The following is a 23,725-nucleotide window of genomic DNA, read 5'->3' as shown; positions in this document are numbered from 1 at the left end:
ATATTTACATTTAAAATGCAGAGAAATAAGTATGTGGAAACTATTTCCATTATCACTGGTAGTTTCTAGATTTATAAAATATTTTGTGCATGTAGAGACGACTAAAGAACAGTAAGTTTCAGTTTCCTTCTCTCTCTTCCTCCACCCTGACCTTGCTCGCATCCTTAGCAACCAGACAAAATCAACTTCAGACTCCGAAGGGCATGTGATAAGTAGGTTACACACAATCAAAAATATCAACTTTTATTTTAAAATGTTAAACTTACTTACAGGCTGATCAAGAAAGATCAAATATGAATTTTTTAAACATGTAAAATTGGAAACCATGAAATTGGAAAATTTTGGTTTATAACTAATAATTTTTAAGTTGCAAGAACATTTCATGAAGATGTTGCCTGTTTCAAATACTCAATAAGATCTTCTCTCTCACTCTTCTTTTTAAGACCAGCAAAGATCATTTTCGTTCCAGGGATATATTTCTTTGGGTTCTCCAAATATTCCATCAGAGTCTGCTCTCCCCAGATAATGCCTATAAAGGTGAAAATAAGTTTTAAGTTTGCATAATTACATTTATAAAACTTACTTACTGATGTGATCTACATTCGAGAACAAAAGCTTACTTTTGGACTCAATAGGAATGCTATTATAACCGAAAATACTTACAGTTTCTGACCTACAAGAAAATTCCAAAATTGGCCTTTGGTGATCTCCTGTTTGGGTTTCTTACAGAAATCCAATGCTGTTTAAGATCATCTAAGGTACACCAATGAACCACCAACCCAGACATGTTGTGCCATCCTCCTAGAGTCACAGAGTTCATTCTAGAAAAGATCTTAGAGGTCAATTGACCCAAATCCTCATTTTGCAGATAAGTGAATGATGACCCAAAGAGAGAATAATAACTTACCTTAAGATGACAAGGCTACAGAGTCAGGAACCTGTGACTAGTAACTCAGTTCCATGTTTGGGGTGGGGAGTTGCTCGGTTGGTTTTTTACCAATCATAGCAAGCTGCCTCCGTCTAGATCCCTACCAAAAATTTATGACTTCAGGAATCCAGTTTTAAAACCAGAGAAAAAGGTTGCCTCTAACTTTTTTTCCTTTCTGAAACCAGTTGAAAAGAACATGAACAAAGAGAAATAGAAATGCTAATTCTACTTTTAATAAAATTCTTGAGGGAGTACCTCACAAATTTGATACAATTAGAAAACTACCACAGACATAAAACCTGGACCAGAGTGAGAGGACACTTGTCACTAATTTCAAGACAAAAGTTCTCCAGAATAGGCGACAAATCCTAAGGGGCAGAGTCATGACGCTCTGGCCCCAAAAGAGTACAGTATATATTGACTGGCTTTGAAAGTCTAAATTCAATTTGATATCATGGAGGGCCAGGGGAGCCAGGATTAAAGAAGAAAACACATCTTTAAAAGAAAGATTCTACCTTGTTACAGGATAGAAGAGAAAGGTACTGGGTAACCCTGGAACTACCAGACTTGGTCAGCTGAAGAGCCAAATAATCCCCCAGCCAACATTCACACATACACATATCTCTAAAACATAACTGTGGGTAAGGAAGACTTCATAACCAAATGGAAAGCTCAGACCCTCACTCTTACCGACCTTCTGCACATACCCATCCTGATGAATCATCCTCATCAAAAGATGAGTAGTAATTAAAAAGGAATCAGCATGAAAGAGCACTAAAAACACATACACACAACAGCAGAAAGACAAAAAACCAAAAGGTAAATGAAACATACACATCAGAAATCATCAGAAAAATCATGACCACATCCCCATGGATTCAAAAAAGATCTTTACAAATCAAGGATTTATAGCAGAACTACAAAGGGTCAAGGAGAAAATGATAAAAACAGAAGACATAAATGACAGCGAAAAGAACAGACACTGCTGATAGCACACTCAGGCTTGAAAGTATTGATAAAAAAACAAAATGAAAAAAATTAAAAGTTTAAAACAATCAAAGGAAAAATAAGTTATAGAAGATATGCAGACAAAAGACATCCAAAATATGTACAACTGATGGCCCAAGCAACATTTCTTTAAAAAACAAATGAAAAAGTATAAAATTTTTAAAACATGTAGTGCAAGAAAACTTTCAAAAATAAAAGTTCTGAGTCTACCAACTGAAAGAATACATATCCCAGGAAATTCCGAAACAAATGAATCAAGGCTTACACACAACCCAATAAGTTCCTAATTTTTAATGAGAATTTTACTGAAATTTAGGGGGGAAAGAATAAAATAAAAATAAAACCGATTAACTTATAATGGAAAACAGTCAGGCTGGCTTCAGATTTCTTCAAAGAATAATGCAACACAAAGCATACAAAATCTTGAGGAACTAAAAGAATCATCCAATTATTTTAAGTCTAGCCAAAAAGTTTAGCACAGACTCGGACACGACTGAAGTGACTTAGCAACAGCAGCAGCAGCAGTGAGATATAATTGACGTATAACATTCTCTAAGTTTAAGGTGTACAATAGGTTGATTTGATACATTTATATATTGATTTTTCATTACCATCATAGCAAGAGCAAAAAACTCCACCCCATCACATAATTGCCATTTCTTTTTTGTAGTAAGAACATTTAAGATATACTCTCTTCTGCTGCTGCTAAGTCACTTCAGTTGTGTCCATCTCTGTGCGACCCCATAGACATCAGTCCACCAGGCTCCCCTGCCCCTGGGATTCTCCAGGCAAGAACACTGGAGTGGGTTGCCATTTCCTTCTCCAATGCATGAAAGTGAAAAGTGAAAGTGAAGTCGCTCAGTTGTGTCCAACTCTTAGCGACCCCATGGACTGCAGCCTACCAGGCTTCTCCATCCATGGGATTTTCCAGGCAAGAGTACTGGAGTGGGGTGCCACTGCCTTCTCCGATATACTCTCTTAGCAACTCGCAAGTATATAATACAGGATTATTAGCTATAATCACCATGTTATACATTAGATCCTCTGAACTTGTTAATCTTGTAGCTGGAAGTTTGTACCCTTTGACCAATATCTCTCCATTACCCTAACTCCCCACCCTGGTCACTACAATTCTACTCTCTATTTTTCTAAGCTTGGCTTTTTCAGATTCCACATATAAGTGATATTATACAGGATTTGTCTTTCTCTGTCTGACTTATTTCACTTAGCATGATGCCCTCAAGATTCATCCAAGTTGTTGCAAATAGCAGGATTTCCTTCTTTCTCATGGCTGCATAGTATTCTATTGTGTATAAATAGCACTTCTTCATTCATCTATCCATTAATGGACTCTATGTCATTTCAATATCTTGGCTGTTGCAAATAATGCTATAATGAACATGGAGGTATAGATACCTCTTCAAGGTTCTATTTTCATTTCCTTTGGATGTATACCCAGGAGTGGGATTACTGGATCATATGGTAGTTATATTTTTAACTTTTTGAGGAAACTATATACTGTTTTCCACAGTGGCTGCATCAATTTACATTCCCACCAACAGTGCAAAGGGTTCCCTTTTCTCCACATCCCTGCCAATAATTGTTATTTCCTGTCTTTTGATAACAGCCACTCTAAAGGTGTGAGGTAACAATCTCATTTGCATTACTGGGTTACTAGTGATGATGGCCACCTTTTCATGTATCTGTCAGCCATCTGTGTATCTTCTTTGGAAAAATATCTATTCTTTTCCTCTGTAAATTTTTTAATTTGGCTGTTTGGTTTTCTCTCTATTGAGTTGTATGAGTTCTTTACATATTTTAGATATTAACCCCTTATTAGATACATGATTTGTAAATATGTTCTCCCATTTAGTAGGGTGCTTTTTAATCTTGTTGATTGTCTCTTTTGATGTTCAGAAGCTTTTCAGTTTGATGTGCTGTGTTGTGCTTAGTTGCTCAGTTGTGTCCAATTCTTTGCGACCTCATGGACTATAGCCCACGAGGCTCCTCTGTCCATGGGGATTCTCCAGGCAAGAATATTGGAATGGGTTACCATGCCCTCCTCCAGGGGCTCTTCCCAACCCAGGGATCAAACCCAGGTCTCCCACATTGCAGGCAGATTATTTACCAACTGAGCCACCAGAGAAGCCCAAGAATACTGGAGTGGGTAGCCTATCCCTTCTCCAGAGGATCTTCCCAAACCAGGAATCGAACTGGGATCTCCTACATTGCAGTGGATTCTTTACCAGCTGAGCTACCAAGGAAGCCCTTAGTTTGATATAGTCTCATTTATTTTTGTTCTTTTTGCTTGTGCCTTTGGTGTCATATCCAGAAAACCACTGTCAAGACCAATATGGAAGAGTTTTCCCCTATGTTTTCTTCTAGGAGTCTTATAGTTTCCAGTCTTATGTTTAAATCTTTAATGCATTTCAAATTAATTTTTGTCAGTAATATACAAGAGAGTCCAATTTCATTCTGCTACTTATCATTCTTATTTCATTATTAAAACTAACAAATACTCATATTATATGCCCAAGTAAGTCACAAATACTACTTAAACAATCTCACTTAGGAAAAATTTTATTTCTAATTGTTAAATAATGTTAAAGCCAAGCCTTATAAGCTTTTATCTTTGACAATAGCCTATAATAAAAGATATATTTGTAATAAGTTTTAATATGATTTCAAATCAATATTAATAAAGAAAATGTTAAAAAGAAAGAGTTTTGGCAGCTAGAGGGACAATAATAACTGTTCTAAAAATCAGAACTTTAAAAGTTGACTGTTCTTATAAGAGGATAATAAAATAAAGACACTATAGAAAAATATTACTTGAAAAGTTAGAGAGCCATATAAATGCAAACAATAAATGCAAGTTTAAGACTTACTGTAATAAGTGCAATTCAATTCTCATACTAACTGTCTAGAGTTAGCACAGACTCCAAAGTTTCCAACAAGACTGCAAGTTCAGGGTACCCAGCCCATCCAAACTTCTAACCAATTGGCTATAAATTTAAGGGTTCCCAGGACCCCCTTAGGTATGATAATTCAGTAAAACAATTCACAGAACTCAGGAAAGCACTACTTAAAAATCACAGTTTTACTATAAACAATACAAATCAGTACCAGCCAAGTGAAGAGACCCATATGGTGAGTTCTGGGAAAGTCACAAACACAGGGGGTCCTGGCCCTGTGGAATCAGGACTCATCACCCTTCTAGTACACGGATGTGCTTATCAAACAGGAAGCTCAAATACAGCTTCCAGTTTAAAGTGGTCAGAGTTTTTGATTGGGGTTTCATTACATAGACTTGACTGATTGCATCACTCACCATGTGCCTAAACTCAATCTCCAGCCCCTACCCTCTATACCTGGAGATTAGACTGCTATCACCTAGCCCAAAGTCCCAATTCTCTAATCAAAGAGTTGGTCTTTCCAGCTTGGCCAGTCCCAGCCCTATCAAGAGCCCTACTGAATTTTCTCATCAGCATAAATTCAGGCTGCAATCCCAAGGCCCAACGTTGAAAAACAAAGACACTCGTGTGTGTGTGTGTGTGTGTGTGTGTGTGTATGCGTTAGTCTCTCAGTTGTGTCTGACTGTTTGTAACTCCATGGACTATATATAACCTGCCAGGCTCCTCTGTCCATGGAATTCTCCATACAAGAATACTGGAGTGGCTTGCCATCCCCTACTCCAGGGGATCTTCCCGACCCAGGGATTGAACCCAGATCTCCAGCATTGCAGGCAGATTCTTTTACCGTTTGAGCCACCAGGGCAAACCCTCTTATCACTGGGAAATTCCAATGTTTTACAGATCCCTCCCAAGAACCTGACATAAAGACCAGACAAATTTGAATATCTACTAACCAGCACTTTTACATATACTAAATACAATAATATTGTATTAAAACAACTATGCTTCCCAGGTGGCACTAGTGGTAAAGAACCCACCTGCCAATGCAGGAGACCTAAGAAACAAGGGTTTGATCCCTGGATTGGGAAGATCCCCTGGAGTAAGAAATGGCAACCCACTCCAGTATTCTTGCCTAGAGAATCCCATGGACAGAGGCGCCTAGTAGGCTAGAGTCCATGGAGTTGAAAAAAGAGAAGCAAATGAAGCGACTTAGCCCAATGTAAGTAATGTAACAACTACACAGATGTTTTAAAAAGGTGATAAACACCCTTGACTTGACAAAGATTAAACTTTATGTTGCTTTAATATAAGAATTTTTATCAATTGTCTATATATGTATTTTATATATATGTGGTCGTTTTTTGTCGGTGTCCCCTGAATAAAACTGTGTTGAGACCCCAAACCTCTGGAGCCTCAGAATGTGGCTTTGTTTGGAAATAAGGTCATTGCAGCTGTGATTAGTAATGACCACAACTGAAAAGTAAGATAGGCCATACTGAGAAGGATAGGTCTCCCAGTCCAATATTACTAGTATCCTTACTAGAAGGCCATGTGAACACAGACACATGCGGACAAGGTAACAATGAAGGCAGAGGCTGGAGTCATGCAGCTGAAGGCCCCAAACTCCAAGTTTACTGGCAAACACCCAGAAGCTAGAAAGAAGCAAGGGAGGATTGTCCTCAGGCTTCAGAAAGACCATGGCCATGCCAACATCCTGATTTACACTTCTAGCCTCCAGAGCTATGAACCCATAAATTTCCACTATTTTAAGCCACCAAAATCATGGTACTTGGTTACAGCAGCCCTAGGAAACTATTGCTGCCCTCCAATGCTAAGATGTAGCAGTACTGCTCTAAAACAGACTTAGCATATACTTCCCGCCTCATCAGAGTTTGCCTGGGAACCCAAGTCTAGGAACAAATGGCTTTGCCACTTTTCCATCCTACTAAATGGCATTGCTCTCAAGGCTTTGAGAAAATGGAAAGTATCTTACTTTCACATATGCACAGAAAAAGCTGGCAATCTAGATGTGTTAATTTCCTTTTACTCAAACCATTTGACTATCCATAAGGTCTCTTTCTCCAAAATGCCAGATAACAAAAATTTCACTACATCTTATCTACCTGTAGTATAAGTAACTCACAATTAATTTTTTTGATTGTAATATAAGTGCTGAACATTAAGCTTTCAATCGCTGAGGCAACTCCTTCAAATATACACATTTTGAATAAATGCACTACCAGCTACACAGAGTCCCTTGGACTGCAAGGAGATCAAACCAGTCAATCCTAGAGGAAATCAATCCTGAATATTTATTGGAGGGACTGATGCTGAGGCTGAAGCTCCAATACTTTGGCCGCCTGACTCTAAGAGCCAACTCACTGGAAAAGACTCTGATGTTGGGAAAGATTGAAGGCAGGAGAAAAAGGGGATGGGAGAGGACGATTTGGTTGGATGGCATCACCCAGCTAAACGGACATGAGTTTGAGCAAGCTCCAGGAGATGGTGAAGGACAGGAAAGCCTGGCATGTTGCAGTCCATGGGGTCACAGAGAGTCAGACATAACTGAGCGACTGAGCAACAACTACACAAGTAGACGGAGAGCCAGGCTGCCCACTCATGAAGTTCCCTTTCTTCAGAAAGCTCTGGTAGACCCACATACCTATTTGACTGACCTGCTTGCTTTTCCCTTCCCATGCTTTAATTCGTGCTTTTATATTTTAAATTCACCAGTAAAGAGTGAACCCATAAAACCCTAGGCAACCCATCCTCAACCCCAATAAAAGCAAAACTCTAAGCCCATGCTCTCTCTCTACCTGCGACCACACTGTGTGGCCCCAGGCATGCTGTGCACCCTCAAGGACCTGTGAGTAATAAACTTTGTTTTTTCCAGTTTCCTGATGTTGTTGCTAAAGTGCACCTTGCAATCATATTAAGAAATGCAATAGGCTGAGACCAACCCCAAACACTATCTTACTAGAAACATTAATACAGGTTGAAATAAGTAGAATCCCTCTTTCGACAAAAAGCAAGCTATTACCTGTGCACTCAAAAATAAAAAATAGTACACAAGATGCCAAGTACCCATATTAAAGCCTTTCTCGCACAACATGGTCTCCAAAGCTCAATCAAGTAAGGTAATTTAGTTTATGTTGTTGTTGTCATTTAGTTGCTAAGTCGTATCTGACTCTTTTGCAACCCCATGAACTGTAGACTGCCAGGCTCCTCTGTCCATGGGATTTCGCAGGCAAAAATACTGGAGTGGGTGCCATTTCCTTCTCCAGGGGATGTTCCCAACCCAGGAATTGAACCTTCATCTCCCACACTGGTAGGCAGGTTCTTTACCACTCAGCCACCAGGGAAGCCCAATTTTGTCTATATAAGCAGTATAAAACCTATTAAGTAAATTTTTAGTACTAAATTCAAATCACTAATGAAAGGATTTGCAACTTCCAATAATCTATATTTAAAACTTCTTCAAACACCAAGTAAAGACATCACAAGAATATGACAAACCAATTATCTCTTATGTAAAAATCTTCAACAAAGTACTAGCAAGTTAAATTCAACAGCACTGTTAAAAGAACTACACACTACGACCAATTGGGATTTATCCCAGGAATGCAAGAATAGTTCAACACAGGAAAATCAATATAATACAAACATTAATAGAGCAAAAGGGGGAAAAAAAACACATGATTATCTCAACAGACACAGAAAAAGCATTTCACAAAATCCAAAACCTTTTCATGAGAAAAAACATTCAGAAAACTAGCAATAGAAAGGACCTTGCTTAACATGGAAAACAGAATTTATGGAAAACCTAGAGCTAGCACCATATTCAAGGTAAAAAATGGAACCCTTTCCCTCTAAGATCAGGAACAAGATAAAGATTCTCACTTTTACCAGAGCTATTCAGAATTCTACCATAAGTCTTAGCCAGAGCAATTAGGAAAAAATGACAAATAAAAGCTACTTAGGTTGGGAAGGAAGCAAAACTATCTCTATTCACAGGTGACATAATTCTCTACATAGAAAATGCTAAAGAATCACAAAAAATCTACTAGAGATAATAAACGAATTTAGCAAAGTTGCACAGTACAAGATCAACATGGCTTGTCTGGTGGTGCAGTGGTAAAGAATCCATCTGCCAATGCAGGAGACACAAGAGACATGGGTTTCATCCCTGAATCAGGAAGATCTCCTGGGGTACGGAATGGCAACTCACTCCAGTATTCTTGCCTGGAACATGCTATAGACAGAGGAGCCTGGTGGGATACAGTTCATGGGGTCACAGAGAGTCGGATGCAACTGATTGAACACCCATGCCAAAAACTGGAAAGGCATCCCATGTTCATAGAATATAATGTTAATACTGTTAAAATGGCAATACTCGCCAAAACAATTTACAGATGTTATGCAATCTCTATCAAAATTCTATAGGTCTTTTTTGCAGAAATGGAAAAATGATCTTCAAACTCAGGAAGTTACAAAGGGTCCTGAAAAGCCAAAAAAATACTGAAAAATAAAAACACTGTTGGAGGGCTCATCCCTCTGAATTTCAAAATGTATTAGGAAGCTACAATAACCAAAACAGTGTGGCAGTAGTATAAGAACAGAAAGGCAACAGGCTGCATTTCACTACTGTATGTCTGCAAGAACAGACATGCAGACAAATGGAAGAGAGCGGAGAGTCCAGACGTAAACCTTAACATATATGGTCAACTGATTTTCAACAAGCGAGTAAATTCCATTCAACTGTGAAAGAATGAATTCCTTCAACAAATGGTGCAAGGACAACTAAATAACCACATGCAAAAGAATACAGTTGGACCACTACCTCACTCTATATAAAAACTTAATGATAATTAATTAGAGGTAAGACAGTGACCTAAATGTAAGAACTAAAACTATTAGAAGAAAATATAGGGTAAATCTTTATGACCTTTGATATGGTGATAGATTCTTAGATTTAACATCCAAAACACAAGCAACATCAACAATAAAAATAAACAGACTTCATACAAATTAAAAACCACTGTTCATCAAAAGACATTATTTTTAAAAACAAAGACAATCTACAGAATAAGAGAAAAAAACTGCAAGTCACTTATTTGATAAGAGTTTAATATTCAGAATACATGGACACCTCTTGCAGTGCAGTGCAGCACATGTGTACTCAGTTCAGTTCACTTCAGTCGCTCAGTCGTGTCCGACTCTTTGTGACCCCATGAATCGCAGCACGCCAGGCCTCCCTGTCCATCACCAACTCCCGGAGTTCACCCAGACCCACGTCCATTGAGTCAATGATGCCATCCAGCCATCTCATCCTCTGTCGTCCCCTTTTCCTCCTGCCCCCAATCCCTCCCAGCATCAGAGTCTTTTCCAATGAGTCAACTCTTCACATAAGGTGGCCAAAGTACTGGAGTTTCAGCTTCAGCATCATTCCCTCCAAAGAACACCCAGGGCTGATCTCCTTCAGAATGGACTGGTTGGATCTCCTTGCAGTCCAAGGGACTCTCAAGAGTCTTCTCCAACACCACAGTTCAAAAGCATCAATTCTTCAGCGCTCAGCCTTCTTCACAGTCCAACTCTCACATCCATACATGACCACAGGAAAAGCCATAGCCTTGACTAGACGAACCTTTGTTGGCAAAGCAATGTCTCTGTTTTTGAATATGCTATCTAATTTGGTCATAACTTTCCTTCCAAGGAGTAAGTGTCTTTTAATTTCATGGCTGCAGTCACCATCTGCAGTGATTTTGGAGCCCAAAAAATAAAGTCTGACACTGTTTCCACTGTTTCCCCATCTATTTCCCATGAAGTGATGGGACCAGATGCCATGATCTTCATTTTCTGAATGTTGAGTTTTAAGCCAACTTTTTCACTCTCCACTTTCACCTTCATCAAGAGGCTTTTGAGTTCCTCTTCACTTTCTGCCATAAGGGTGGTGTCATCTGCATATCTGAGGTTATTAATATTTCTCCCGGCAATCTTGATTCCAGCTTGTGTTTCTTCTAGTCCAGCATTTCTCATGATGTACTCTGCATATAAGTTAAACAAGCAGGGTGATAATATACAGCCTTGACGTACTCCTTTTTCCTATTTGGAACCAGTCTGTTGTTCCATGTCCAGTTCTAACTGTTGCCCCCTGACCTGCATATAGGTTTCTCAAGAAGCAGGTCAGGTGGTCTGGTATTCCCATCTCTTTCAGAATTTTCCACAGTTTATTGTGATCCACACAGTCAAAGGCTTTGGCATAGTCAATAAAGCAGAAATAGATGTTTTTCTGGAACTCTCTTGCTTTTTCCATGATCCAGCAGATGTTGGCAATTTGATCTCTGGCTCCTCTCAGTCGTGTCCAACTCTCTGTGACCCCATGAACTGTAGCCCATTAGGCTCCTCTGTCAATGGAACTTTCCAGGCAAGCATACTGGAGTCTTGTTGCCATTTCCTACTCCAGGGGATCTTCCCAACCCAGGGATCAACCATATGTCTCTTGTGTCTCCTGCATTGGCAGGTAGATTCTTTACCATTGTACCACCCGGAAAGAACTCTTAAAACCTGACAAAAAGTCAACTCGAATAAAAAATGGGTAGAGAATATCAACAGGCATTTTTCCAAAGAAAATATACAAATGGCCAACAAGCACATGAAACAATGTTCAGCATTATGGATCATTAAGGAAATACAAAGCAAAGTCACCAACGCTACTTCCTACCCACTGTTGCTATTGTTTTTAGTTGCTAAGTTGTGACCAACTCTTTTGAGACCCCATGAGCTGTAGCCCACCAGGTTTCTCTGTCCATGGGATTTCCCAGACAAGAATACTGAAGTGGGTTGCCATTTCCTTCTCCCAAGGATCTTCTCAACCCAAGGATCAAACCCACATCTCCTGTATTGCAGGCAGATTCTTTACTGCTAAGCTACCTGGGAAGCCCTCATATCCACTAAAACGGCAGTAAAAGAGAAGAAAAGGAAATCACAAGTGTGGGTGAGTATATAGAGAAATAAGAATCCTCCTCCATTGACGATGGAAAAGAAAAATGGTGTAACCACTGTGGAAAATAGTTTGCTGCTGCTGCCGCCGCCAAGTCACTTCAGTCGTGTCCGACTCTGTGCGACCCCATAGATGGCAGCCCACCAGGCTCCCCCATCCCTGGGATTCTCCAGGCAAGAACACTGGAGTGGGTTGCCATTTCCTTCTCCAATGCATGAAAGTGAAAAGTCAAAGTGAAGTCGCTCAGTCATGTCAGACTCTTAGCGACCTCATGGACTGCAGCCTACCAGGCTCCTCCGTCCATGGGATTTTCCAGGCAAGAGTACTGGAGTGGGGTGCCATTGCCTTCTCCGGGAAAACAGTTTGACTTTTCCTCAAAAAGTTATTAACTGATCCAGCAATTTCACTCCTAGGTATAGATTTAACGTAACTGAAAACAGGGATTCAAACAAACAATTTTTCACAAATGTTCACAGCAGTACTGCTTAAAATAGGTACAAGGTAGAAACAATACAAATGTCCATCAATTGATAAATGAATTAAAAAAATTATATATATATATACACACACACAGACACACATATATATGCAATGGAATATTACCCAGCCATAAAAAAGTAATAAAGTACTGATATATGCTTCAATTTCAATGAAAATATGCTAAGCAAAAGAAGTCAAACACAAAAGATCATATATTATATGATTCCTTTCATATGAAATATCCAGAGTAGGGAAATCCATTGAGACAGCAGATAAGTGATTGCCAAAGGCTGGTAGTTACGAGATAGATATGAGGAGTGATTATTTAATGGGTACAAGGGTTTTTCTGGGATAACAAAAAAGCTTTGAAACTACAGAGGTGGTGATTGTACAACACTGTGGATACAGTAAATGTTTCTGAATTTTACACTTCAAAATGGCTAATTGTATTTATGTGAATTTCATCTACTAGAAAAATAAAAAGAAATATAAAATAAAATAAAATAAAAATCTTTCCAAACAGTAGTATAGTAGTGATATGAAATTTGGACCAGTAAGAAATGCTCAGATCCCAAGAACAGTTCAAAACAGAGAAGTACTTTATTTTTTAAATGAATGCTAACTATATTTATAAATATATATATAGATATAGATATCTCCAGGAGTAATAAATTGCTTTGCAAACATATTACAGTCTTTTGCAACTATTTTTAATTTCAACCTAAAATTAACTGCCATCTACATACCTTCTATCCAACAAAGAAATGACTGACTATACTTTTTCAAGCTGAAAAATAACTGAATATACTTTTTCAAATTGAATATACTTTTCCACCCTGCTAAGAATCACTACCAGAAATAGAAAACTACCATTATGCCATTAAAACATAATTTGATTTTTTAAATTCAGCTTATGCTTTTTCAAGATAAATGTATTGCTAAAAATGAAGTGTCTTGTATAGGCAAAAAATTAATGCTACAGAAGATTGCTAATCTTGCTGATAAAAACATGACCAGTTATCCAAACACAGATCTTTTGATATACATTAATATTTCTGTAATATAAACGTAGATTTCATTTTTAATACTGCAAATTAGGAAATTATTATAGTATCAAATCCTGTGTTTTCTTCTTTGCTACAAAGTTTCTGGTTCTCTCCAACAACTGCCTAGCTTTTACCTTTGTTTTTGTTTGCCTCGGTATAAGAAAATCCTGGCGCTTGTCCTGTTTTTCTGCCAAAAAGGCCCCAGAGATTTGGACCAGTCTTGTGTTTTCCGCCTTTCTCCACTGTGTGGCACTGAGCACATTTTTGAATAAAGATCTTCTTGCCTGCCTCAGCATCTGCCATTTTGTTCTGCAATGAAACATTAAAACCACAGACCAAAGAAAATATCAGATTTGCAAAGCTGGAGAAAAAGGAATTTCAACACTTTGACTGAAGTATTAATGATATTAAACCAAAATATAATTTAAAGCATGTGCTTTGAATTCTGAGTGCTCAAAAACACAAACATAGCATTCAGTTTTATAAAGAATTGTCTCATTTATCAGATTTATTTTTAATTTCTAGCTATAGCTACTTTAGAAACTGCTATTGGTATAAGCCTGGTTTTACGTCAGCCTTCAGACAATTACGGGGTTCTCTGGTGGTTCAGACGGTAAAGTGTCTGCCTGCAATGTGGGAGACCTGGGTTCAATCCCTGGGTTGGAAAGGTCCCCTGGAGAAGAAAATGGCACCCCACTCCAGTACTCTTGCGTGGAAAATTCCATGGACAGAGGAGCCTGGCAGGCTATAGTCCATGGGGTCGCAAAGAGTCAGACACGACTGAGCAACTTCACTTCTTCAGACAATTATAGTGATTTACCTAAATCAATTATATTCTTTCTTTTCACTTCCAAAAAGTACATGTGTAAAAAATTATGTGAAGCATATATGTCTAAATTGGTACTTCCTCACTTAAAAATAAAGATAGAACAAGTTGGAAAGATGATTAAATACAATGTTTATTATAAGTACTTATATGCCTGCAATAATAGACAAAACTATAAAATACCATGCAGAATGAGGCTACATATGGAATGAGGCAAGATACATATAATATATAATTTCATGTTTACTTTACACTCTAAGTGGTAAACAAATCTACCAAGACTAAATCAAGCATTACCTGAAAATAATTAAATAACAATATTGAGTTCAGTCAGCATTAGTATACATAGCAGAAAATACGTGGTCCTAAGTAGGAAAGATTTTATTTTATGGTGATAGACATACACAATAAATTCTGTACAAAGATACTTTTGTTAAGACTGCCAAAAACTCTACTGGGTACCTAAATAAATGCCTCATCCATGTAAAATGATATAAAAACTAAAATAATTTGAACTTATTGAACAAATATAGCTTAAAATGCTAATGACTGCAGTACCTTGGTTTTGTTTTCCTGCAGCTTGTGTTCTTTGAAGAATGGGTGCTGGGGCAGTGGAAGTGGGGATGGATTCCAACATAAGAGTTACTGTTACAGACATCATGAAAATTCCTAATTCTTTGACAGGTTCTAGGCACATTTTTACCTTCATAGCTCAATTGAGAAATAGAAAATGTTTGTGTTATTCTGACAATATTGAAAAAACAATACTGTTTAACTAAAGTAACTATCCTGGAGAAGGGCATGGCAACCCACTCCAGTATTTTCACCTAAAGAATCCCATGGACAGAGGAGCCTGGTGGGCTACAGTTCATGGGGTTTCAAAGAGTTGGACACAACGGACATGACTTAGCACGCCAAGTAACTATTACAGTGAAACTAGTATTTCATCTGTATGTACCATGTGCATGCATGCATGCTAAGTTGCTTCAGTTGTGTCCAGCTCTGTGGGACCCTATGGAATGATGCTAAAGCTGAAACTCCAGTACTTTGGCCACCTCGTGCGAAGAGTTGACTCATTGGAAACGACTCTGATGCTGGAAGGGATTGGGGGCAGGAGGAGAAGGGGACGACAGAGGATGAGATGGCTGGATGGCATCACTGACTCGATGGACGTGAGTCTGAGTGAACTCCGGGAGTTGGTGATGGACAGGGAGGCCTGGCGTGCTGCGATTCATGGGGTCGCAAAGAGTCAGACACGACTGAGCGACTGATCTGATTTGATCTGATCTGATGGATTGCAGCCTGCCAGGATCCTCCGTCTGTGGGATTCTCCAGGAAAGAATACTGGTGTCGGCTGTCACGCCCCACTCTAGGGGATCTTCCTGACCCAGGGATCGAACTTGTGTCTCTCCATTGGCAAGAGATGTAGCTACTGCATTGGCAGGCAGGTTCTTTACCACTACCAGCACTACTAAAAATACCACTACTACTTATGTAGAAACCCAAATCAGTGTCAATAATCCACTTAAAGGGAGGACAGAAGTTTTCTTTGGGCAGTATCCAAAACAATTCAACTGTTAATCAGTGCTTTAGGTCTAATGCTTGGGGCTGATGGTGCACTGGGATGACCCAGAGGGATGGTATGGGGAGGGAGGAGGGAGGAGGGTTCAGGATGGGGAACACATGTATACCTGTGGCAGATTCATTTTGATATATGGCAAAACCAATACAATATTGTAAAGTTAAATAAAATAAAATTAAAAAAAAAAAAAGAAAAACACTTTATCCAAGAGAAGATTACTTTAAAATTCCAAACTTAAATCAAAATACTGCATTCAATTTCTAACTAGGTAAGTTCTATCAACTTTCTGTATAGGTACAGAATTCACTGAACCTTTGAATAAAGGACATAGAGAGGAAAACCTGAGTCACTAAAACAAACATATGGCCTTTAGTAAAATGTATTCACTACACCAGTAAAGCTTGTGTAATACAAAAACGTTAGGGAGGGGACATATGTATACTTATGGCTGGTTCATGCTGTTGTATGGCAGAAATCAACACAACACTATAAATCAATTATCCACCAATTAAAAATAAACTAAAAAAAAGAATCTACGAGAACCCAAATGTCATCTCAGTACTAAAGGAAACTTTCTTTCCAATTTTTATATAAAGCAGAAAGATCAGATTGATTTTTATACCAATTAAATTTTACCAGTAATTCAGGAAACTAGACTTTAAAAAAAGGATAAAACAAAATATTTTGCTTATTAACACAGATTTTACATGCAAGTCACTAAGAAAATATATACTGTCACTGTTCAAACTATCAGTATTTAACACAAAACACTGCTGCCGTCTTTAATCACTGCTGTGCAAGTATCTAAGATCCCTCTTCAAAGTGCATTAAAACCAGTAGATTCAGCAATGGCAGCAAGGGAGGACACAAGAAGACCAGGAAGGATCTCAAGGGAAGTCATTTTGTCTTATAATCATTTGGCACTCTACTAGTACTTAGTAACTAAGAAGAAATATCTCACTGAAATAGACAAAGATATGATATCTGGTATGAGAATGATCACTCATCCAAAAACGAATTCTAAAACTAAATAGACCAAGATAAGAGTATCAAGCAATTACACATGCTTACTTAATGCCAGGCATATTCTAATGTGTAAGCCTGTACACATTATTAATGTATTTAATCTCCACGCCAGCCATGTGAGATAGATACTATTAACATCTCCGTTTTTTATGGATGAGAAAAATGAAGCACGTAGAGCTCATTTCAAGTCATAAGCTGATGAAAAGTAGAGAGAGATGGTGAAAGATGAGAGAATTACATCTATAATCCTAGATTTTTAATTTCAACAATTCCCTTCTAAGAGTGATTGAGGCAACCCTGTGTTGAACATAATGTCTGACACACTGCAGCTGCTAAACTGAGTGAAAATACTTAACGAGGAGTAAGTGAAAAAACTTTTTAATACTGGTACATACCACTGACATTTCTAATTTTGCCCATAAAAAGAGGAATGTGGTAAAAAAACAACTAAGATACCATTAAAGTCTAAGAAGTCCATATAACTGAAGTGATGAAAGAGGAAAGAGAAGCTCACTAGAATATTTTAAGGATGAATACTACACTGATTTTAAAAAATTAAGTGGGATTATGCATGTTGTAGTGGGAAAAAACACTGGAGTGGAATGTATCACAAAGATGTGACCCTGGGTAAATCGTTTCATGTTTATGAACCACATGCATAGGTGTTTCTATAGTCTTTCTCCTTGCTAATCTGCTGTACTTGAACCTATGACCTGGAACAAGAATCCAGCTTTCCAAACTCCTAATTGCCAAAGAAAGTTCAAACTATCACACAATTGCACTCCTCTCACATGCTAGTAAAATAATGCTCAAAATTCTCCAAGCCAGGCTTCAACAGTACATGAACCGTGAACTTCCAGATGTTCAAGATGGATTTAGAAAAGGCAGAGAGGCACCAGAGATCAAATTGCCAACATCTGCTAGATCATCGAAAAAGCAAGAGAGTTCCAGAAAAACATCTACTGCTGCTTTATTGACTATGCCAAAGCCTTTGACTGTGTGGATCACATCAAACTGCAAAATTCTTTAAGAGATGGGAATACCAGACCACCTGACCTGCCTCCTGAGAAATCTGTATGCAGGTCAAGAAGCAACAGTTAGAACTGGACATGGAACAACACACTGGTTCCAAATCAGGAAAGGAGTAGTCAAGGCGGTTTATTACCACCCTGCTTATTTAACTTATATGCAAAGTACATTATGCAAAATGCTGGGTTGGATGAAGCACAAGCTGGAATCAAGATTGCCAGGAGAAATATCAGTAACCTCAGGTAAGCTTTTGAACTGCGGTGTTGAAGAAGACTCTTGAGAGTCCCTTGGACCGCAATAGAGATCCAACCAGTCCATCCTAAAGGAAATCAGTCCTGAATATTAATTAGAAGGACTGATGCTGAAGCTGAAACTCCGATACTTTGGCCACCTGATGCGAAGAACTGACTCCTTGGAAAAGACCCTGATGCTGGGAAAGACTGAAGGCAGGAGAAGGGGAGGACAGAGGATGAGATGGTTGGATGGCATCACGCACTCGATGGACATGAGTTTGAGTAAGCTCCCGAAGTTGGTGATGGACAGGAAGGCCTGACGTGCTACACAGTCCATGGGGTCGCAAACAGTCAGACACTGAGCGACTGAATTGAATCTCAGCATGCCACCACCTCCTTTTGGAGGCTGACTTCTGCTAAACATGGGCTGAAGGTTCGGCTCAAAATCAGTCCCATCCAGAAATCAGAAGGGCTGCAGCGAGGCCCCTGGTAGAAACAGTCAGAATTCTGTTTTACTTAAGACTACTCAGGCCCCACCTGGCTAGGACTAAGGGAGAGCTTCTTACTATCCGGACGGTTGGGATACTCCTCTCTGAGTGAGCTAAGTCACTTTAGTCGTGTCCGACTCTGTGCGACCCCATAAACGGCAACCCACCAGGCTCCCCCGTCCCTGGGATTCTCCAGGCAAGAACACTGGAGTGGGTTGCCATTTCCTTCTCCAATGCGTGAAAGTGAAAAGTGAAAGTGAAGTCGCTCAGTCGTGTCCGACTCTTTGCAACCCCATGGACTGCAGCCTACCAGGCTCCTCTATCCATGGGATTTTCCAGGCAAGAGTACTGGAGTGGGGTGCCACTGCCTTCTCCGTCTCTGAGTGAACCCAGGCCTAAATTGTATCGTGGTCCATAACGGTGTTCAGATCACATGAGGTGGCAGGCCACTCCCTCCTAGCTAGTCCCATACTTACCTCAGGGCCAGTGGCTCCGTCCTCTGCCTCCTTGCAGAACCTTTAGCGTCAACGTGCAGCTGTGAGCCACAGTCTGTCCTGAGATCAACGCTGGCGATACCGCAGCAGCGCCTCAAAGACTGTACTGCTGGCCCAGCCCAGCACGTGCTTCTGGGACGACGTCGGCCAATGGAAGGCGGGGCTCCGTCGGCACTGCTGATTGGTCCTCAAATCCCGCAGGAACGCAACTCTCGCAGGAGCAAAAAAACCTAGCACTGCAGAGTTGTTACTGATTGAGTTTAAATGTGACAAAATGTTTATTTCTTTAACTTTTACCTAACTTAAGAGTTATCTATGTATATTCACAGTAAATACCAGTTCTTGCTTGAGGTAGGAACTCAACATTTTATCAATGATTCATTAGTGTTTGACTGTGGGAATCAAATCACGTCAATAAAAGAATAAGGCAAGTGCTTATTGGGGGCAAGACGCTGTGCCAAGCAACTTGGAAGGACAAACTCTGAACTGAAGTTCCAATTTTCACTGAGGTATAATCCAGCTGGGGCAAGATTAAAGTACATTAAAAGTTAAATCATTATAAATGAGCTACATAGAAGTGCAATAAATAAGAACTGACAGCAAAGTTGCAAGCTGCCTGTTTAATCGCCAAAAGAACAACAGACTAGAGCATGAATAGAAACAGAGAATGCGTCCTGAAGGAGCGAGGGAGGGAGATATAAGGGAGAGGACTGAGAAAGCTTTAAGAAGACGAGGGTATTGAAGGCAGACGGGTGAGAAAGCCAAAGCTGTGTTTAGGAAAACGTGAGGGGGAAAGTAGTTCACCTGTGGTTACACGATTACCTCAGTGAGATGTGAGTGGTAAAGGCTATTAACAGAGAAATAAAAATATTAAAATAATTTAGCTTATTAAATTTTGTGTTAGGTAAGTGCAAGATTTACCCATATTCTCTGGAGTGCTGTCCAATAGAACTTTCTACTATGATGGAAATATTCAGTGTGGACCCCGTCTACTAGCTGCAAGTAACTTTGAGCACTTTAAGTGTGACTCATGCGACTAACTGAAATTTTTATTATTTTAGAGTTAACTTTAATTAATTTCAAATTAAATAGCCACAATTAACAGATGGTTGAATGAAACTAAGTGGTACCTATATGTTCTGTCCTGTGAGCCACATATTTAAAAGATGTATGTCATCAAATTGAATCAAAAAGAGAGAAAAATCTGGTGTTACATATTATCTCAAACTCAAAGACGACCAAACTCAGGAAATAAAATGAGACTACCATTTCTTGAGTGCATACCACATGCCGAGTTAGGCACTTGTGTACATTATCAGTAGCCTGTAGACTTATAGATGGGAAAATGGAGACTCTGGACCATATTCATGCAGAACAATCTGAAAGTTACTAATTGATCACCAATAAATATCAGTGAAAATATTTTAAAATCCAGTAAAAATTTGCAAATAAGGCAAAACATTTTTACTTAATCAGATATAATGTATAATTATAATTATATATAATTATGCATCCCAGACAGTAAAGAATCTGCCTGGAATGCAGGAGACCCAGGTTCAATTCCTGGGTCGGGAAGATCCCATGGAGAAGAGCGTGGCAACACATTCCAGTATTCTTACCTGAAGAATCCCATGAACAGAGGAGCCTGTTCATAAATATGTGGTCATTACCACAGTCCACAGGGTCGAAAAGAATCGGACATGACTAAAGCAACTTAGCACACAAAGACTAATATCAATAACCAATAAGTCTTATTGTAGTTAGATCATAGTTTAGAGAAATTTTGGAAAGCAATGACAATAATTTATTATTTTATCCTTGCATTTCAAAAATAAGTTACAATATCAATATGATCACTTTTAAAAAAGATTAGTAAGAACTTATTAAAAATTTCAAGGCAAATCTGAATTTCATGTGAAATTCAGTGTCTATCATTCTAATAATTGTGCATTGTAGGCTACATGTTTTATTTCTCTTAATCTGCAATGGCCTAGCATACCTTTTCTCTAATATAAGTCAAATTAGTAATCATTCTTTCAAATCTCAGAATTTTCAACTGTTTTACTTCCATGTGATTCATGGTCAAATGTGACTTTATATGATTTGAACATAAAAAAAATCTGTCATTACTGAGTGATGAAAATGTTCTACAACTGTGGAGATGGTTGCACAACTCTGTGAATACTAAAAAGCAATTAACTTAATTCTTTAAATGGGTGAATCATATATTTGAATTATATAGCAATAAATCTGTTTAAAATAGACAAGTAAAAAAATTATTTACTATAATTTATAATATAAGTAAATTTCTTATTTTCCTTGAATATGTGGTATTATTTCACATGATTAAATGGTAAAGAAATTTTGCTTTCTCAGCATCACCCAATATTTCTGATTCAGGCTTTGTTCTCTCCAATCTTTCATTCGTTCTAAAATAAAATTAACTACTCTAAAATTCTCAGGATACCAATCAGTAATCTTGTTTTACAAAGAGATTTCCCAGAAAATGCTGTTTAAAAAAAGTATACATTTTCCACTAGATGGCACTAGTGTTCAAATAGTATTGCTAGAATACTGGACTTTCTTTACATCAATAAAATTATTATATTACGACATTGTTTTCATTCACTTTGACTGGTCTGGGCAAGATAAAGAGAAGTGGAAAGTTAAGATATTTCCTTAACTTGTTAAGCTCCAATGTAAACAGATCCTTCATTTTACAGACGTGGGAAGTAATGCAAGGAGAAACTGTATCAATTTTGTGCTAAAGCCTGAGTGAGAACCCAGAATCCCTAACTCAGTTGCCATCATACAACTATACAATATTAAGAATGGAGGATTGTACACCATAGACAAATGGAATAAGAAATTAAATCTCTATCGTACATTGTACACATATCTCATTTGATCACTAGGCTATTAGCCCCATATATCTTATCTCAAATAATCCTATTTCGAGAAGCCCAATCTATTAATTTCATGAAGTAAGGAGAGAATCATTTAACACATATCATTCAATTATAGCACAGTGCCCAACAGACAGCAATCAAAAACATTTCTGAGCTAATAGAATGGATGAATTAATTAAGCTTGCTTATGTGCTAAATTGCTTTAGTCATGTCCAACTCTTTGTGACCCTATGGACTATTGCCCACCAGGCTCCTCTGTACACGGGATTCTCCAGGCAATAATACTGAAGTGGGTTGACATGCCCTCCTCCAGGGGATCCTCCCAACTCAGGGATCAAACCTGCATCTCTTAAGTCTTCTGCATTAGGCAGGTGGGTTCTTTACCACTAGCACCACTTAGGAAGCCCTAATTAAGCTAGACAACTATGCTATTTAGTAGGGTATATTATTTCTGCTTTACAGTTGAGGAAACTGAAGTTGAAAACTTGAAGTAATTTGCCCAAGCTCATATAATTCAGTGGCAAAACCATTTAACACAATCTGGTGTTAGTTTGCACTATGTATTTTCTTATAAGACTTCCACAATAGAAAAGAAAAGCTCTCTGAGAGCCAGCATCATGTATTTCCTTTTCTCCATTGTATGTCCAGATCCTTATGCAGAGCCTGGATTATGGCTGGTACACGATAAACAGTATTTATATGTTTTCATTCATAGCAACACAGGTCTTCAAGTTCCATTAACAACAAGCTTTAGAAGTCAGTACAGATTTCCCATTTTACCTGAACCTTAGGGCTTCCCTGATGACTCAGAGGATAAAGAATCTTTCTACAATGCAGGAAATCCCTGTTGGAACCCTGGGTCGGGAAGATCCCCTGGAGAAGAGAATGGCAACCCACTCCAGTATTCTTGCCTGGAGAATTGTATGGACAGGGGAGCCGAAGGGTAGCAAAGAGTCTGACAGGACTGAGCGACTAACACTTTCACTTTACTTTCACATTTCTCCTAGCTCCACAGTAGCGTGCTGCATTCTTTTTTCCCTCAAACCACCCATGGTTGCTTGTGGGAATCAAGGTGGTACATCCCAGGTGGTTCTAATAGTAAAGAATCTGCCTGCCAATGCAAGAGACAAAAAAGATGTGGGTTTGATCCCTGGGACCTGAAGATCCCCTGGAGTAGGAAATGGTAATCCACTCCAGTATTCTTGCCTGGAGAATCCCATGGACAGGGGAGCCCGGTGGGCTATATAGTCCATAGGGTTGCAAAGAGTAGGACATGACTGAAGCGATTTAGCATACACGAAGATGGAGTTGTTTTCTGGTTAGGGCTCTACTGTTTGTATTAATGTTTCTGTTGCCTTTTGTTATGCGATTGGCCCCAATTCTTCATCTCAGTCTTCTCAACAATAAGACTGGAGTTGGATGATCAGCAGTAAAGCTGAACAGTTTTAACTTAGTCCTATGGAGCTGTTCTAGTGAGCTTACGACCAAGATGGCAGGTTTGGTGGAAGAGTCCATGGGCTGTAGAGGAAGGGTAGAGCCAGCAACAGGAAAGCTCTTCCACCAGACAGGGCTCTTCTAGCAACATGGAACCAGGGTCGCACACCTTAAGTGTGGGCCTTGGCTCCACCGGATTGGGGGCCTGGACTGCGGCGGGCTCCCCCGGGCCGCTAGGGCGCGCTGCAGGCTGCCCACCACCCCCCACCCCGGAAGCCGTCTCACTGCGCGTCCGGCCTGCGCCGGGAGCCAAACTTTTCAGTCTTC

The 23,725-nt window shown here is 39.0% G+C and overlaps 1 protein-coding gene across 2 annotated transcripts; it reads right to left on the bottom strand.

Annotated features, from left to right (window-relative positions):
• Positions 1-227: 227 nt before the first annotated feature.
• CYCT (cytochrome c, testis) lies at positions 228-19,340 on the bottom strand. Of its 2 annotated transcripts, XM_059877128.1 has the most exons (4): positions 19,038-19,340; positions 14,762-14,806; positions 13,512-13,686; positions 228-529 (listed from the first exon to the last, which is right to left on the bottom strand). In XM_059877128.1, the coding sequence occupies exons 3-4, from the start codon at positions 13,678-13,680 to the stop codon at positions 381-383; spliced, it is 318 nt and encodes a 105-aa protein (XP_059733111.1). In that variant the 5' UTR covers positions 13,681-13,686; positions 14,762-14,806; positions 19,038-19,340; the 3' UTR covers positions 228-380. The 2 variants fall into 2 exon arrangements, with proteins under 2 accessions (XP_059733111.1, NP_001071431.1); NM_001077963.2 differs by lacking the exon at positions 14,762-14,806 and having other exon boundaries at positions 19,038-19,151.
• Positions 19,341-23,725: the final 4,385 nt, after the last annotated feature.

This window comes from Bos taurus, chromosome 2 (assembly GCF_002263795.3).
Source record: "Bos taurus isolate L1 Dominette 01449 registration number 42190680 breed Hereford chromosome 2, ARS-UCD2.0, whole genome shotgun sequence".
Classification (NCBI taxonomy): domain Eukaryota; kingdom Metazoa; phylum Chordata; class Mammalia; order Artiodactyla; family Bovidae; genus Bos; species Bos taurus.
This window is presented reverse-complemented; position numbering and strand designations above follow the sequence as displayed.